Raw genomic sequence first — 16,614 nt, forward strand, 5'->3', positions numbered from 1 at the left:
GCAGATAACTTCTGTTTTGTATTAACGTTACAAAAGTTAGGCAACACTCGACATCCCATATATAAAGATTGCTAGATATCTTACCTGTCGGTAAGTAAAAGGCCTGAATTGGTTTAAATCCAATGAAGTCGGATATCGTCATCTCTCATAAACTGACATTTCCCGCGAAATTCGACCCGACAGCTCCAACTGTAAATCGTTATTATAAGCTTATCATTGTGAATTGCAAGAGGATATTTTTGGAAAAAATAATAATTGCTGCAACAAACCACAAAAGGAAATGGAATTGATGTTTGAAAATGACTTTGTAAAGAAACTGACAGAAATAAAGACATTTCTATCTACTCTTTCAAGTTTAATGCATGATTTTGGTTAAAGTGTCAACTAAAATACATTTTCAGCTTCACAAATCCAGCAAAAAGACCAAAAGTAAACAAACAAAACATCACATAACTGCTTTAAAAAGCTTTATTTCTTGTAAGTATCACAAGAAGCCCGCCATGATTTGCCTTTAAAACTCTGAATAGGTAGATTTAACATTCTAACATTCTGGTTACTCAATCTCATAAAATGAGCTACAAAAATGAACCAAGCTATTTATATATATAAAAAAAAAACTTGTGCTGCTCTATAGTTTATATGAACTGACTCTAAAATTGTAATTCAAGGGCTACCCATAGTGTCTTATTTAAAGATACCACTTGTTAAAAACAAAACCAAGACTCCTGGCACCTGTTACTAACAATAAATCCAGTATTATTATAATTTTGGTCTTTCATATACATTTCCATATACATATCTACTGTAAAAAAAAAAAAAAAAAATCTATGCCGAGATTCATAAAGGTGTAAAAAGGTTTCAAGTTTGGCGTCTGTAATGCTGTTTATTTGAGGTGTTCGGTCTGTCGGCTCTGTCGTCTAGTTGTCAATGCACACACACACACACGCACACACACGCACACACACGCGAGTGGAATCTGAGGAGGCAGAGTGAGTGGAGGGGACCTGATTCGGCAGCTCTGACGAGCTCTACAGTGATAACACGCTTCCCTGATCAGACACGTACAGTGCTTTCAGCTTGGCAGAACAGTCACGCAACGTCAATATCACTCAATCATTTGGGGCAGGAACTGAGGAAGGGGAGGGCGCGATTAGTGAGAGGAAAGGCAGGTTCCATAGTTCGATATCCCACTACACCTCTGCGGTCTTTCTGGACCTCTTCTTGAGAGGCTCTTTGCTGCTGGTTGTGGCCGTCGATCTGCGCCTGTACTTGCGTGGTTTGGTGGATGAGGGTACTTCAGCGTTGTGCTCCACCAGGGTCTCCGCCTGAGGGCAGATATCAGAGTCTTCATGTTCCTGGCAGCAGAGCTGGCCCGTGAGCGGGTGCGACCGCAGCGCCCCCTCCTGGTGTGCCTTGCAAAAAGAGTTAGGGCACAGCTGGCAGAAAGCATCAGAGTTCTTACCGCACACGTCACAGTGATGCCAGGGACAGTCCCAGCGACCTGGAAGACAACACAGACCACAAATGGAAGTTTTTATATATGCTATTCATAAATTACATAACATAGGTGACCCCGGACCACAAAACCAGTCATACAGGGTCAATTTTTTTAAAATTGAGATTTATACATTATCTGAAAGCTGAATAAATAAGATTTCCATTGACGTATGGTTTGTTAGGATAGGACAATATTTGGCCGAGATACAACTATTTGAAAATCTGGAGTCTGAGGGTGCAAAAAAATTGCCTTTAAAGTTGTCCAAATGAAGTTCTTAGCAATGCATATTACTAATCAAAAATTAGGGTTTGAGATATTTATGGTAGGAAATTTTCTAAATATCTTCACGGAACATGATCTTTACTTAATATCCTATTTTTTTGGCATAAAAGAAAAATCGCTAATTTTGACCCATACAATGTATTGTTGGCTATTGCTACAGATATACCCAATCGAATTAAGATTGCTTTTGTGGTCCAGGGTCACATATTATGCCATTAAAGAGTAATGTTTACCAAATGGTCTCTTGGTGCGGTCCAGACAGGAGAGGTGATAGGCTTTGGTGCAGCCCTTCTTATCACACAGAACCAGCTCTCCTCCGTCACCGCAGCGGAAACACACGTCCTCAGACTTCTTGCCTTCATTCCGGGACTTTCTCCTCTTGGGCTTTTTCTTTTGATGCTTGGCTTTGGGCTCAGAAGTATGACCATTCTGAAGTTAGGTGAAGAGAGCATTAAGGTATTTTGACTGACATTATTACTTTTCACTCCTCGACTATAAGAACTGGATAAAGTAGTTATGTAGCAGAGGTTTTTATCCAAATCAACATGTACAGGTATTACAGGGACAAGTTTAGTTTTTAAGTGTTTTAAGTGTTAAGTGTTTGATGAAGGGCACAATGGTGACAGCTCACACTTTACAAGGCAGGCCTGAGTTTTAACCACTACACCGCCCCAGCAAGACATCAGTAATGACAGAGGCAGCTGAAATGAAAGGTTTTACAGTCACTCACCTTGGGTCTGTCACCTAGGAAACCACTGCAGTTGGGCGCTCCACAGCGGCACACAGTCTTCTCATTCCCCAGACAGTCCAAGTTATAGTTAAAAGTCAGCTCTGTGCCTGAAAACATTGTCACATGGGGAAAAACTGATTTGGCAACTTCAGAGTAAATAAAATTGAATATGAATAAAGAAATGTATAGATCAGGGATGGGTAACTTTGATAGTGACAAGGGCCAGAATTTTTTTCTCATTTATACCAAGGGGCCAGATTACTAATCCACGTCTACACACCTTTTACATCGTCTTACTCGATTTCCTTTTTATTGAAGGAAATCAAAGTATAATGTAATTTGTTTTTAAAGATATTAACTATAAAACGTGTGCAGTTATGCTAATTCTGAAGGGAAACGTTGTTGTCAATTGACAGCAATATTACCCCAACAAGCCAATGTAAACATCTCAAATGCGTTGTCTGTAAATTTGCAACAAACAAATTTAGAGACAGAGGTCTTACTTATTAGTGGCCTACAGAACATTCTCAAAACAACCTAAGAGGACAGTTAAAAATGGCTTATTAAAGGGGTCAACCTAAACTTCACATTTCAGTCTTTAAACAATTTTTACGAAAAGGAATGAGTTAGAAGTATCAATTATTATATTAATTTAAACCACTATTATCAATCAATTATTATATTAAATTACATATATCTTAGTGTCTTAATTGTTTAGATTTTTATAATGCATTAGCTTCTTGTCGATCCACTAGTTCACATTTTAAAATATGTAGCAAAAACAGCAGAAGGGCTTATTGAAAAAGAAAATTTGTTCTCTGCCAGCAGGTCTCGCTTTCAGAACTGCAGAATATAGCGGTTTCCCCGGTAACCGCAGTACACAACGCTGACGTGCAGCACTCAAGTTTATTCGACATATTAATCTACACAGCAATTGTTGTCTTCCCGTCCCCTAATTTAAGACCATTTATAATTAAGACTTTTTGTACCATTTAAGAGTTTTCATGGCCTTAAATTTAAACAAACTGAGGACCTGTGGAAACCCTAAGAACCCACAGTTCAGTGCAAACATTTCTGTCATGCATTTGGCAAAAAGGTTTTGTTTACGATTCATTTTACCTTTGAAATTTGAGGCAAGTGCAACTCTGGCGTCCCCATTGTTTGGGAGCAGTGGTGTGATGGCGATTTAAATAAAAATACAGATTTCCAAACATATGGGTACTCCCTTGAACTTGGTAAAAAGATAATCAGTTTACCATCTTGACTGGAAAATACTGTTTCATGGTCAGTTTTTCATTTTTTATTTGCTAATGTTAGTAAATGTTTACGTTAAGAGTGCACGTCCTACTGCGCTGTAATTAATAGGTAAGCTGTTGAAAACTAGCGACCTCTCCTGTTTGGAGACAGTATTAACATCATAAACTGAAAGCAATCTTTTCGTGACTTACTTTTCAAATGTTTTAAAATTGATAATCCCAGTCTAATATAATCCAGTGGGCCTTACTAAAAGACACTGCAGGCCGTATACGGCCCGCGGGCTGCCAGTTACCCATCCCTGATATAGATAAAACACACAAAATTAGGCTGGGGCAACACAGAAAATGATAACAAATAAATAATATTTTGAAGCCTTGTTTTTGAAGTGTATTAAAATATATTTGCTCATTTTACTTAAATGGGTGTTCTTCCCAAGAATCATTTTGCTAAGCAGATTCTAAATGTTTAATATAATAAATTACAATTACACCACCACTCTAGTTAAAAATATATTTATAACAGCACACACAAAATAACTGACTTCAGAAGGGAAAATTGTGTTGTCAACATAGAAATTAGGGGGGGGGACGAATTTTGTTCAATTTTTTCAATAAATGTTGCAAAGCAGATTCTAAATATATATATTATATCTATATTTTCAGAGCATGAGCTCACCAGAAGGGATGTCACAGACAGCAAACAGGCCAACGCGTGTGTCTCCATTAACCGTCCATTTCTGAGTCTCACAGTTGGGCTGGCAGCTGTGGTTCATGAAGCGAGAGTAGTTCCCTTTGGGTCCAGCATCTATAATCCGATCCTGTGCACACACACAAATGGAATATTACACATGATGAAGGTAGAAATGGTCACAAACCATTAAGATGTCATAGGCTGTAATCTATGGGATGAGCTGTAATGTTGTGACCTGTTATGCCACATAAGGCTGTTCTGTGCCATTCCCAATACAACACTGTTTCTCAGGCTCTGCTGTACAGGGTCCAAACATGCCATCATCAGACATGAACCCAGCACAGGAGGAGTGGTCAGTGCTTGTACGCACATGGCGCCTTCATTTACCTTGTCAATAGTGAGCATATAGAAATGTGTGATGTTGTTCTCCTGAGCGTATTTGATTCTGGCTCTGCACTCCTCCTCGTCTATCAGTTCACCCACATATTCATTCACAAACTCTCCCTGAGTAACACACAAAAGAGCCGATCAGCAATCACATACAGTAAATCTCATCTGTTAAATGTTCAAAAGCCAGCACACTTACTTTCTTAATGTCTCGCAATGACACCAGGCCCCAGCCTTTTCCTGCGGTGCGGATGATCTTGGTCTCGGGGTAGAGGCGTTTGGTGAAGTCCTGGTTTTGGCAGCGGTCTGCAGCCGGACACACTTGAGGATGGCACTCGTACAACAGCATGCGGTTCAGACACTCGGACTCAAAGCTGCAGGGGCGCTCGTCTGATGGCTTACAGTTACACTTGGGGATCTCAGAGATGTCTGCGGTGTAGACCTGTACTCGCCCACAAGGCTTATTCACCTAATGAAAAACAAAACTTAAATCTATTAGAAACTATATAAACAGACATTAATAACATTAAAATTCCTATAGAAATTTTCATGGCCTGGAAAACATACTTTCAAATTCAATATTTGCAGGTTTTCTGAGATATGAGAATCTTGCATAAATACCTTGATGTATTTGTATGGAGGAGGTTTCTTGTTGTTCTCTTGAGCCTCTTTGGCCTCCCTCTCCATCTCGATCTCCTTAAAGCGAGCTTCAGCCTCCAGCAGGGCTGCACAGATAAATACAGAAGAGCCGTTCCACAAATGCACGGACAATACTGATACACAAATAAGAAAAAAACAAGGCATTTTTTTTTACCATTCTTAAAGACCCTTCCAATGCCAGTATGCTGATATTTGCTTCCCCTGTCTCCCTCCATGTAAGGAAAGACTCTGCCCTGGTGTGTCCAGAAATAGTCTTTAGAGCCAAAGAAAAACACGGGGAACTCTCCTATCTCATGACGCAGGTGCTGGATGTTGGTCGGGATGTTTTTAGGGTGACGGATCTCTGCAGGCCACCATCTAGAATTTCAGATGAGGTTAAAGTTTAGGACAAGAAAATCACCTTTGCAATAATGTAGATGGTATGTACTGGTTGACAGTCCATTGTAATGCATGTAGTGGTCGACAGACATATCGTTCAAGGAAAACAGATCATCGGATATTTGGCATTCTATGTTTTTCTTTATTGCGGACAAGTGTTGATAGCAGGACTTTTATTTTTACAACATCCTTACACAGATGCACTGGAGCTACCATTCTCCATCTTCATTAGTTTATTTGCAGCTCATAAAAACGTGTGTGCTCTGTGTGATGGTTCATCTGTGCAAATTCTGCTATCACTGGACAGGGACGCGTGACAAACTTGAACTATCCTTGAATTCAAACGTATGCCATATTATATTAAGTTTCCCATTATCCCATATTAACTGTATAACATATTAACTGTAATAACTTGCATCTCTGAGCAACACACAGCAGTGTTATGAACGAATCGGTGAGTCAATGATTCAGTGAGCCATTCATAAAGACAGTCACTTGCTTCATTTACTGAACGAATCAGCAGTTTGAATGAATTGGTTGAATCAATGACTCACTCATTAAGACAGTGACTTGCCGCCACCTACTGGTGGGTTGGTTTCATATTTAAAAGTATCACTTTTTTTTCCCAACTTTTCATATTTGTATTTTTAAAAAAGTAAAACATTAATCTTAAAACATTATGCATTTGCAATTTTACTGTGTAAATGCATTTATGGAACCTCTTATCTTCAATAAACAGTCTGAATAAATGCATCTAAATGGCACTTTCGATGCAGCTTCTGTTTCCTCTGCAGTGGAAAGATGAAGTTTGTTGATACTGATTTCATTTGAATGTTAACAACCATACAGTGTCTTATTATTCTAACTAAATGCATTGATAAGTTTGAATTGCTGAAAAGAATTGACATAAATGATGTACATTTAATAAGGTTAGGAAAATATTGTCCTTCACAAAATTAAAAAGTGTCCTAGAAACCAATTTAAGGCAAATATCACAAATATGCTGATTAAAGAAAAACCTGATAGAGCACTGATGAGACTATTGCTTCAGAAAAAATTACATTTACACACACACACAAAAAACTTAAAACAAATCTTATTGTATAGTGTTACCATATAGATGTATAGGCCTACAGATAACTTAGGCTACGTTTATTTGCATCGTTGCATGTGTCATTATATTATTAACATTTCACCAAAATCAAGTTCAAATACAAAGCTATTGACCAGCGAATGTTTTTTTCCCGTCATTAACGCCACATCAGAGGCAGTACGTGCATCGCATTTACATTTTCATGAACTTGCAGGTTATACAGTTTTCTGTCGCTATGTGGGCACTCAGTTTTTTCTGTTATTTGGCCAAAATATAATTTTATAAAAGATTCAGCATTTCGCACAAGCTATTTGACTGTGACTTGACAACAAATGCTAGACTAAGACACTCGTCTCCGCTCCTCAAATACAAAAAAAAACACACTAGCCTTTATAAATATAGTGTTTCTTGAGTAAAGAAAACGCTGTACTTATTCAAATCAACAGTTCTTAATTTACCTTCAGACTGCAAACAAGCTGAGATGCTTCAAACTGCGTGCCGCACTTCATTCACGAGAGGCGGGAGGAATAATGAGGTTTGACTGAAAGTTTGAGGAGCCAATGGAGTTACGAGCTTTAGTGGCGGTGGTGTCACTTACTGATCCAGGATCAGTGATCCTTAGCAGTTATTTTTCCGATTTGAGCTTGAGCTTCAGAATGCTTTGAATAATGTAGCTTTTGTTGACGCTACTTGATCAAAAAAAGAGCTTCGCTACTGAAAAGCTATTTGATTAAAGGGGTCATATGATGCTGCTAAAAAGAACATTATTTTGTGTATTTGGTGTAATGAAATGTGTTTATGCAGTTTAAGGTTAAAAAAACATTATTTTCCACATACTGTACACTGTTGTTTCTCCTCTATGCCCCGCCTTTCTGAAACGCGTCGATTTTTACAAAACTAATCGGTCTGAAAATGCATCGCGCCGCGTAAACATAAAACCATGTCTGCATTTGTGATCAGAGAAATGACAAACAACAAGTGATACTCTACACTGCCCAAAAAACTCGCGTTTGAATCGTCAGTGGCAAATTCTTTAAATATAAAAAATTTACTTACAGTTTGTGAGTCAGAACAGCCGGCATTGTAGTCTACCCTACAAGGATCAGGAAACAGTCCTCCATAAAATGCGCTGGACACATGACGAAGCGGATATCGTCCTCTTTTGAAAGGCCAACCAAAGTAGTTTCGCTTTCACAACGAAACACAGCGCCTTCACGACATGGCGGCGGCGGCAACAACAATACTACAGCGAGAATAAAAGTTACGCCTTCTTTCTTTGCGTGAACATTTGGGCGGCGTTATGCAAATCTTCCCACATCGTGACGTAGACATGTGGGGGCGTGTTAGAACGAGCCGTTTTAGGTAGGCGTGGTTGACTCTTAACTTTTATAAAGAATATCTCTTTGGATTTGAGACTTTAGTCTTTGCAACTTTACAGATCTTCTTTATGCACCAAGAGCTTGTAACACTCCAAAGAGAAAAGAAAAATAGAAATCGCATCATATGACCCCTTTAAGAAAACAGCGACACTACCGAGAAATGTAGTTAAGCTAGTAGCGTCACTACTTGTAGCGACGCTACTGCCCAACACTGACCATTTACATCTCATACTGTATGTGAACACTTTCATTATCAAGGCAACAACTGACACATTTGTATTACGAGCTCTGTTATCAGCCCCGCAGCGGAAAACGAAACCATATCCGTACCTGGGCTGGATCACCATGGAACAAAACAAGAATGGTGGAAGAGTGGCTTATATCGATTAAACACTAGTACAAAGCTCACTGCCAGGTGGTAGCCAGGGCATTGCTGTGGGGTACTAGGTGGTTACTTTCCACTTAGTACCATTTAAAAAAAAAAGCCTCAATGACATTATGATCAATGTGATTATTTTGCCCATTATTTTATGTCTGATCAAAATCTTAATGTCATTCTCTAGCCCTAGAAACCACTAAAACCACTGAATAAACTATAATAAACAAAAAAAATCCACTGTAAGCAGATGAGTTTGTACATTAAATAAAGCTAAAGGTGTGTGGTGCCGACGGAGACTGACCTGTAGTTTCCCAGTTTGACCCAGATGACGTCTCTGTATTTGGGTTTCTTCCCTGAGCGGCAGTCATTACAGAACCAGCTGCCATCGGGCATAGCGATGTTCAGACAGTCAGGGTGAAACGCAGCTGGACATGACTCACAGCACAGCAGACGGCCACCTTCAACATACATTTATTCATTTATATTGTGCCATCATGATCAAATCAAGCATGCTATAATTCTTTCATGAGGTTCTAGGGTTGTTTTCGCTCCCTATATGCAGAGTACACAGTTTGCGTAGGACATCAACTCCCAGGTAGGACAGCACCATCCCAGTTTCTCTCTCTCAAAAAAAAAAAACCTTCGTTCTATATTAACATATACATAAATAAAAATCTAAACATTAACGTATATATATATATATATATATAATTATAAAAAATGCATTTTATGATGAACGCAGTAGGCAGTATAAGCATATGTGACACGCCATTCCCGCATCTGCGCTCGCTCTCACCTCATGTTTGCAGCTGAATACAAATGATCCTCATAATTAATGGACAACTAGGCTATATCAGGGAAAAGACATCAGCGCAGTCCGGCGCAGATAAAAGAAAAAGAAAAAAGCCCAAGATGAAGCCCGTGCATCACTTTCAGGTAGCTACGTTCATAATCCTGTGAAACTTTTTTGACTGTTGACATTAGTAACGTGTTTTAATGTCGGTAATAATTTCACCACCACCAACAATGCATCTGACTTAATATTCTAGTTTTCATGACTTAAAATGTATTATATAAAAACAATGAGGCAATAATGATTGGTTAATTAATAATAATCATATGGTTTTCATTGAATAACACTGTTAAAATACTTAATGTAATACAAAATAAACAATTTGCATTATTACAAATGCCTGCAAAGGGCACCAAAGGCCTGATAATTACTGTTGTTACACTTACAGGACGATCAAATCCTTGTTTAATATTGACCAAACATTTAATTCAAATATCCACTTAATGTTTAATTTTTGGCCACCTTTTTGCGATAGAAATGCCTCTTTAATTTCTTCAACAAAAACATGTGGACATCACAACCCTTACCAAAATTAACCATGGTTTTATCATAGTAAAACTGCTTAATATTATTTTGTGTGATTTCTGAATGCTTGAGACTATAAAATCAATCAGACGATATTAATAAAATCATAGCCATAGGTAACTGTCTAGAGCTACAATTGTAATTTATAAATAATACAATTTAATTACACAATTAAATTTATTTACTTTTATACTTTATTAAAGTTCTATTTTGACCCCTTATAGTAGGTGTTTTTTCTTTCTTTTCTTTTTTTGAGGGAGGGAGCACAACAATACTATTCTGCTTAGGGCACCCATTTGGCCAGTTTCCATCTATTGCAATGTTTTTGTTTAATTTTGGATGCCCCTCATTAAAAAAGGAATAAAACATAGCTTATATGTTAAATAATGAGAGTGGAAGTCACACCCTTTGAGCAGATGAAGCACCAGCTGACGTTGACGTGAGAGTGGTGACTGTAGCCTTTCTTAGGCCTGAAGTGGTTTGTGCACACAATGGCAGAGGAAGTGATCATCTCACTCCCTGCAGCAACACACAGGTCTCCAACATGATAGGCCACGGGACAGCGCAAACAACGCATCATCTTTCCTGCAAGGGGACAATGGGAAATGTGCTTTATGTATTAAGTGATAAAACCAACATCATCTTAAAAAAAGTCCTTCTGTTGGAGATTAATTTAGTTCTTTTATATAATTTAACCTATTTGTAACATACAGGCCTGGTTTCATAGAGAGGGCTTAGGTTAAAACAGGATTAGGCAATAGGTCAATTAGGACATTTAATTAGTTTTGATTAATGTGCCTTAGAAAAAAAACATTACTGGTGTGCATCTTGAGACAAAACAAAGGCAATGACATATTTTAAGATCAGTCAGTGCAAGTTTCTTTCAGTTGAAACAGCTCAGATTTACATTTTAGTCTGGGATTAGGCTTAAGCCCCGTTCACACCAAGAACGATAACTATAAAGTTAACAATATTAGCGTCCACACCAGCGAACGATATCGTCTGTTTATTCTAAGCACACATGCGTCTGCCGCTTCTTGTCTGTGAAACCGGGGGATAGAGTTTAACCAAATTGTGCTTGCAGTATGAATTACATAAGATGAAAAAAAAAATGTGTATATACACACACAAACACACGGAGATGAATAAGAATCATTAGTACACAGTAGTTAAAGATTAAAGACATGTAAAATAAAGTGGGTTCAAATAAAAAGACCTGGGTTTCCAAAAAAGCAAAGCAAAAAAAATAAAAAAATAAAAAATCTTTAAATTGCCATCCCTTTGCAGGCTTATAATCCAGTTCTTTTAATTAATTGTCAAAAAGACTCAAACGCACAAATTATGGTTTGAATCAGTCTAAAAAAAAAAAAAAACTCACCGTGCCTTCAAAACAATCCAACCGAGGTGCATAGACCAAAAAAGATTCCCAAAAAGTAAAATACCTGAAAAAGTCTACACACTCCACCAAAAATCACATGCGAGAAATGTGATTTATCTTGCATGTGATTTTTGGTGGAGTGTGCAGACTTTTTTCCCTAAGTATTTTACTTTTTTATTTTACTTTTTGAATCAGTCTAACAAATTACTTGTTGAATCTGTCTGAGTGGTTACTGAATAAACATCACTGACTGTATGTTTATATGACAGAGCAAAATTAAATAAACATGCATGCCAGTTTAAGTACCTTTGGTGGCCTTGCCAGCACCGCGGCCGCTGTAGTGGCAGCTGAGGCAGGTGTGCAGGGGGCAGCGGAAGCCGCGGTTCTCGAACACAGTCAGAGCGCTCAACCGCACACAGGCCTCATGGTAGAAACGCCCACAGTGAAGCACACAGCATCGCCGTACCTCTCCTTCAGACTTCTTACAGGTGAAACACACATGCACACCTGAAAACCGTGAAAGAAAATTATAGCTCACAATAGTGAGAAAGCTGTTTTTTCTTCACATTACCATGTGTGTCTTACCTGAGCTGCAAGCAGAGCAGAGCACCTTTTCTGCTGACTGATCCAGCCCAATACAGTGCAGGTGATATGAGGCACAGCACTGTCCTTCACACATTACCAGATCCTCCCCGGTCTGCTCACACACCTGTGGAACAGTAATAATCATGAATGTGCAGCACACCACATAAAAGCTGAATGCAACTCTTGCCCGCATCTGATCGACAAGTAAACCATGTGCCCTTATTTGTTGTTAATGTTGAGAAAAGTTTGCTTCGCCTAATAAAGTCTACAATAAATGAATAAATATAGTCCAATCAATTATTGCTGATTTTTGTCAGAGGCAGTACACTAAACAGCTCTGCACACTCAAATCACAACAAAATATAAACAAGATGTAAATAATAGCAGTAATGATGTGATCTGTTTTAATCAGAAGCTGTCCTACATGTAATGGTCACATTTGTTATTAACATGTTTAAATGGTCTAACAGCAGAGCATTCAACACAGCAACCGCAGGTGGAGTGCCTTCAGATGTATGTAGATAACCATTCTAAAATCTTCTAAAATTCCTTGGATTCAACCCACTTTATCTTCCTGATCTGTTTAAAATAAAATTATATTACATAATTTGTTTCTATTCATCAAGTGGGATAAGCTATGTGACCATTACATGTAGGACAGCTTCTGATTAAAACAGATCACATCATTACTGCTATTATTTACATCTTGTTTATATTTTGTTGTGATTTGAGTGTGCAGAGCTCACACTGAACAAACTGACCCAACAGAAATACCCAAATGGCCATTGCATTTACATGCTCAACAACTACTGGTACTGTAAAAAGGCTAGTATCATTACCTTTTTAAAATGTAAGTATCGACTTAACACCGAAGAACCGGTACTTTTGACAACACTACACAGAGAGTTCACTCACCAGACACACACTTTCTTTCTTGGCACCTGCAGTTCGTTCTGTCTTCTTTGAGTGATGCGATTCGTCTGTACTGTCACTGGGAGAATCTGGTCTCTGCTCACACAGCAAACTCTGAAATATGCATTCAGAATATATTTACATACAGGACATCTTGTAAGAAAAAGTGACAGAAACCATTTACCATTGCAAACAAAGTCAATTATTCAAACCAAGAAACACTGGATGCATGTCACATTTCACAAACTGGTTCACAAATGGTCAGGTTCCAAGTATGATATTTCCAGTATTGAAAAACAAACAAATACACATACCTCTGGCTCAGGAGAAGATGATGGGCGGTGCTTTTTGGATGAGACAAGAAAAGATTGTCTGCCTGACTCCTGTTTCCGCTTCCTGACACACTTGGCTTTAGCAGGAGACTCCTCCCCTGAGAAACCAAGATAATTTTAAAAACAGAGAAACTGTAGGGAAAGAAATTACACAAAGAAGAGCAGTATTTAGACTGGGCCTTTTCTGTAGTTCAAAACAGTTTGTACATTTACTTGGGGCTTTTTTAGTTTGTTTCATTTTGTCATCCCTGTCTGCTTTCCGCCTCCTCCCCCTGGGTTTCCCAACAGCAGCCTCATTTGATGGTGCCTTCTGACAGAAAAGAAGGAATGGAAAAAATTATTATTAATTTAATAGCTGAATTATTAATTCTTTTTTATTTTATTATAATTTAATTTTGCATTAATTATTTATAACAATTCATGCCAAAATATCTACACGCATCGTATCATACCTTTTGGCCTTTCTGCTTTTTAAACTCTTTTTCAAGCTTGGTTTTCTTTTTAGGCTGCAGTGCCACATCATCCTTGGATTCTCGTAAACGTTTGTAGCCTATTTTCTTTCCTGTATGAAGCAGTCAAAATGCATGCTTACTTGAAACCTTTCATAAAGGAGAATTTCAGGTTTGAACCATATACCTTTTCCATAAACAACTGAAATGTTGCTAATAATTAGTGGTCGACCGATATTGTTTTTTTGACAGCCGATGCTGATATCTTGGAAAGCAGGGTGGCCGATGGCCGATATAATTTTATGTATTTTATTTAAAGGGGTCATATGATGCGATTTCAAGTTTTCCTTTCTCTTTGAAGTGTTACAAGCTGTTCGTGCATAGATAAGCGTAAACGCGTATTTGCTGAATGCTGACGGTAAACGAGAAAGTATTATAATGTTTGCCTTTCTATTACTAACAATATAAAAGCAATCGTTATAATACTTTTTTGTATACATTTTAATTCCTTTGTTTAACAGTTCTATCTGATTATTAGACAGACTTCTGTTCGTGGACAGAACTGTCAACGACGACAGCGAACAAGAGGGGCAATGTGAGCACTGTGTGTTCAGGCGCTGCCGCAGCCGTTCTCAGCGCCGTCAAAGTAAAAGTCCCGCCACGAACGCATCGGCCAAACAGAAAAACTTATCGGCTGATGCCGATATTTGAAAAATGCCAAATATCGGCCTTGGCGATATATCGGTCGACCACTACTAATAATGAAACCACCTACACACCTTTAGAAACATCTTCCTCCAAGACTTTTGGGCTTGGTGCTAATACCTTTATATCTGATTAAAGAAAAACCCAGGAAATTACTACAAGAACAAAAATACATGAAACAACAACCCTGAACATTTTAGGGCTTTCATTTAAAAAAAAAAGTGTGCAATAGTGTGCATTGTTTAAACTATATAATTGTCTATATATTTTTAATCTTCACAGATACAAAAAACAGCAATTATCACTGGTTAGGTAATTGTTTGCAATTTACAGTTTATAAATGTCTTTTAAGTTAATGTCTCACCTGAAAGTCCAGGATTAGTGGACACTGTGCCTAAAGTGTCAGAGATACTGACACCAGCTTTTACTTTCCTCTTCTTTACTGAATTTGGTGCAGCAGGAAACTTCTGTCTGAGCTGTCTTGATTTCTTCTGAGAAGCTTTTGGCTGAAGGTCTAGGTTAATACAGAGCAGGTCCTTCTTATATGTAAAGATAAAATGAAAAGAAAGTGTGATTACCACAAAATACAACAGAAAAACCGATCATTATCCAGCGAGACAAAACGCACCTTTTTCCGGTAAGCCCGTTTCCCAGTCTTTGTCTTTATTTGACTCTGGTGTTCTGATGCAGTGCAGTGATTCTACAATGCCAAAAAATTTGAAAGATTACATCTCTAGCCTGAAACTGAAATACTAATTCTACACTGAGATAAACAAGTCCAATCTTATTAACTGCTACCTGAACAGTAGACCCAGGGACATCTTTTGCAGAGGAAGCGTCCGTCTTCTTCCACTTCAGTATTGTGCCGTGCTGATCCCTCTTCACTGACGTTTTAGGTGCTTTTTTGGGGAGGGTGTTTTTCCCTGTTGAAGTGCTGCTGTCTGTGGGGTGGGAGAAGTGGCCTGGGATGGTGGTAGTTGTTGTGGAGTTGGGGCTGGAATGAGTGGAGTCAGGAGGAGTGAGGCTAACAAGCTCCTGAGACTCCCTCCGATCTTGGTCTTGCTGTGGTCCCTGATTGCGCTGTGCTTGAAGCTCTTGTAGCATGCGAGGGTTGAACTGGGCTTTCCCATTTTCATAAACAAAGCTGAATTTGGCCAGTCGCTCCTGTATTAGTAAACCCAATGCTTCTATAGCCTGTGACACACCTGTCTCCCACTGTTCCCGAAACTTACGAGGAACTGCCCGCTGTAGAGAGCACATCAACAATGTCTGAGACAAAAGAATCTCATGATAATACAATAAATACATAGTAAAAATATTAGTGAAAAATACACAATATTTACTGTACCTTCCTTCCACTAATATCAATGGGTAGTTTGTTGCTGCGGCTAAGTGACTGGTATTGGTGTTTTCCGGAGAAGGTGACCATGCTCTTCTCAAAAACATATCCTCTCTCTGGAGCATTTCCAAAATACTGTACATGGTACAATAATCCTGTGCGGCTATTCACTGCCAAAAACAAATAATAATAATAATAATAATAATAATAAAGTCCAATTCTTACAGGTGCTACCTTTCTCATGCTGCCTTGTTGACAGCTGGAAGCCAGTACTTCTCTCTGCTTGTTAGCTCAAGGTCACCCTTGTGCAAACAATTTCCACAGGATCTGTGCCCTCTCCTATCAGTACTTTCAAAACATCCTTTTGGACCAAATGTAAGTGTTGTTTCTGACACTGTCACAACTCTTCTCTCAACTTTTAGCCATCTGCCTCACAGACACAGCTTCCAGATGACTCACTATCCCTCTTACTCATGCAGGGTTTCTGCAGGATTTTGAAGCTCAAATTTAAGACCTTTTTAAGACCTGCACAAATAAAATTAATACCATATGAGCGGGGTAGGGCAATGTCTATAGTACCATATTAAACCGTAAAATTACTGTAAAAAGCATAATTTACAGTTCAGATACAAGTTTTCACAAAAACAAAAAGTTTTATAAAATGATAAACTTTACATTTCAGCCTTTAAACCATTTTTAAGGTCTCTTTTTCTAGTTCCAAAACGTCTTTTTAAAGCTGGTAATGGAGGCTTGAGCCGTTGATAGCATTCTAATGCAGTTATTAATGAAGTTATTAGAAAGAG

General features: G+C 38.4%; 1 protein-coding gene across 2 annotated transcripts in view; it reads right to left on the reverse strand.

Moving 5' to 3' along the window:
- Positions 1-777: 777 nt before the first annotated feature.
- LOC107747575 (histone-lysine N-methyltransferase NSD2-like) overlaps positions 778-16,614 on the reverse strand; it is a 20,050-nt gene continuing 4,213 nt past the window's right edge. The window contains exons 3-23 of one of the 2 annotated variants that reach the window (XM_016562165.1): positions 15,821-15,981; positions 15,271-15,717; positions 15,101-15,172; positions 14,837-15,008; positions 14,547-14,600; positions 13,771-13,880; positions 13,532-13,628; positions 13,301-13,416; positions 12,990-13,100; positions 12,075-12,198; positions 11,796-11,996; positions 10,517-10,696; positions 9,035-9,191; positions 5,659-5,861; positions 5,466-5,569; positions 5,044-5,313; positions 4,845-4,961; positions 4,443-4,584; positions 2,511-2,617; positions 2,014-2,209; positions 778-1,501 (exon numbers count right to left, since the gene is read on the reverse strand). In XM_016562165.1, coding sequence (XP_016417651.1) covers positions 1,191-1,501; positions 2,014-2,209; positions 2,511-2,617; positions 4,443-4,584; positions 4,845-4,961; positions 5,044-5,313; positions 5,466-5,569; positions 5,659-5,861; positions 9,035-9,191; positions 10,517-10,696; positions 11,796-11,996; positions 12,075-12,198; positions 12,990-13,100; positions 13,301-13,416; positions 13,532-13,628; positions 13,771-13,880; positions 14,547-14,600; positions 14,837-15,008; positions 15,101-15,172; positions 15,271-15,717; positions 15,821-15,981 — 3,452 coding nt within the window. In that variant the 3' untranslated portion in view covers positions 778-1,190. Of the gene's footprint in view, positions 1,502-2,013; positions 2,210-2,510; positions 2,618-4,442; positions 4,585-4,844; positions 4,962-5,043; positions 5,314-5,465; positions 5,570-5,658; positions 5,862-9,034; positions 9,192-10,516; positions 10,697-11,795; positions 11,997-12,074; positions 12,199-12,989; positions 13,101-13,300; positions 13,417-13,525; positions 13,629-13,770; positions 13,881-14,546; positions 14,601-14,836; positions 15,012-15,100; positions 15,173-15,270; positions 15,718-15,820; positions 15,982-16,614 lie in introns of both variants that reach the window. The other variant, XM_016562164.1, reaches the window with a different exon arrangement.

The sequence above is a fragment of the Sinocyclocheilus rhinocerous genome, unplaced genomic scaffold, assembly GCF_001515625.1.
Source record: "Sinocyclocheilus rhinocerous isolate Xijiao unplaced genomic scaffold, SAMN03320098_v1.1 scaffold469, whole genome shotgun sequence".
Taxonomy (NCBI): domain Eukaryota; kingdom Metazoa; phylum Chordata; class Actinopteri; order Cypriniformes; family Cyprinidae; genus Sinocyclocheilus; species Sinocyclocheilus rhinocerous.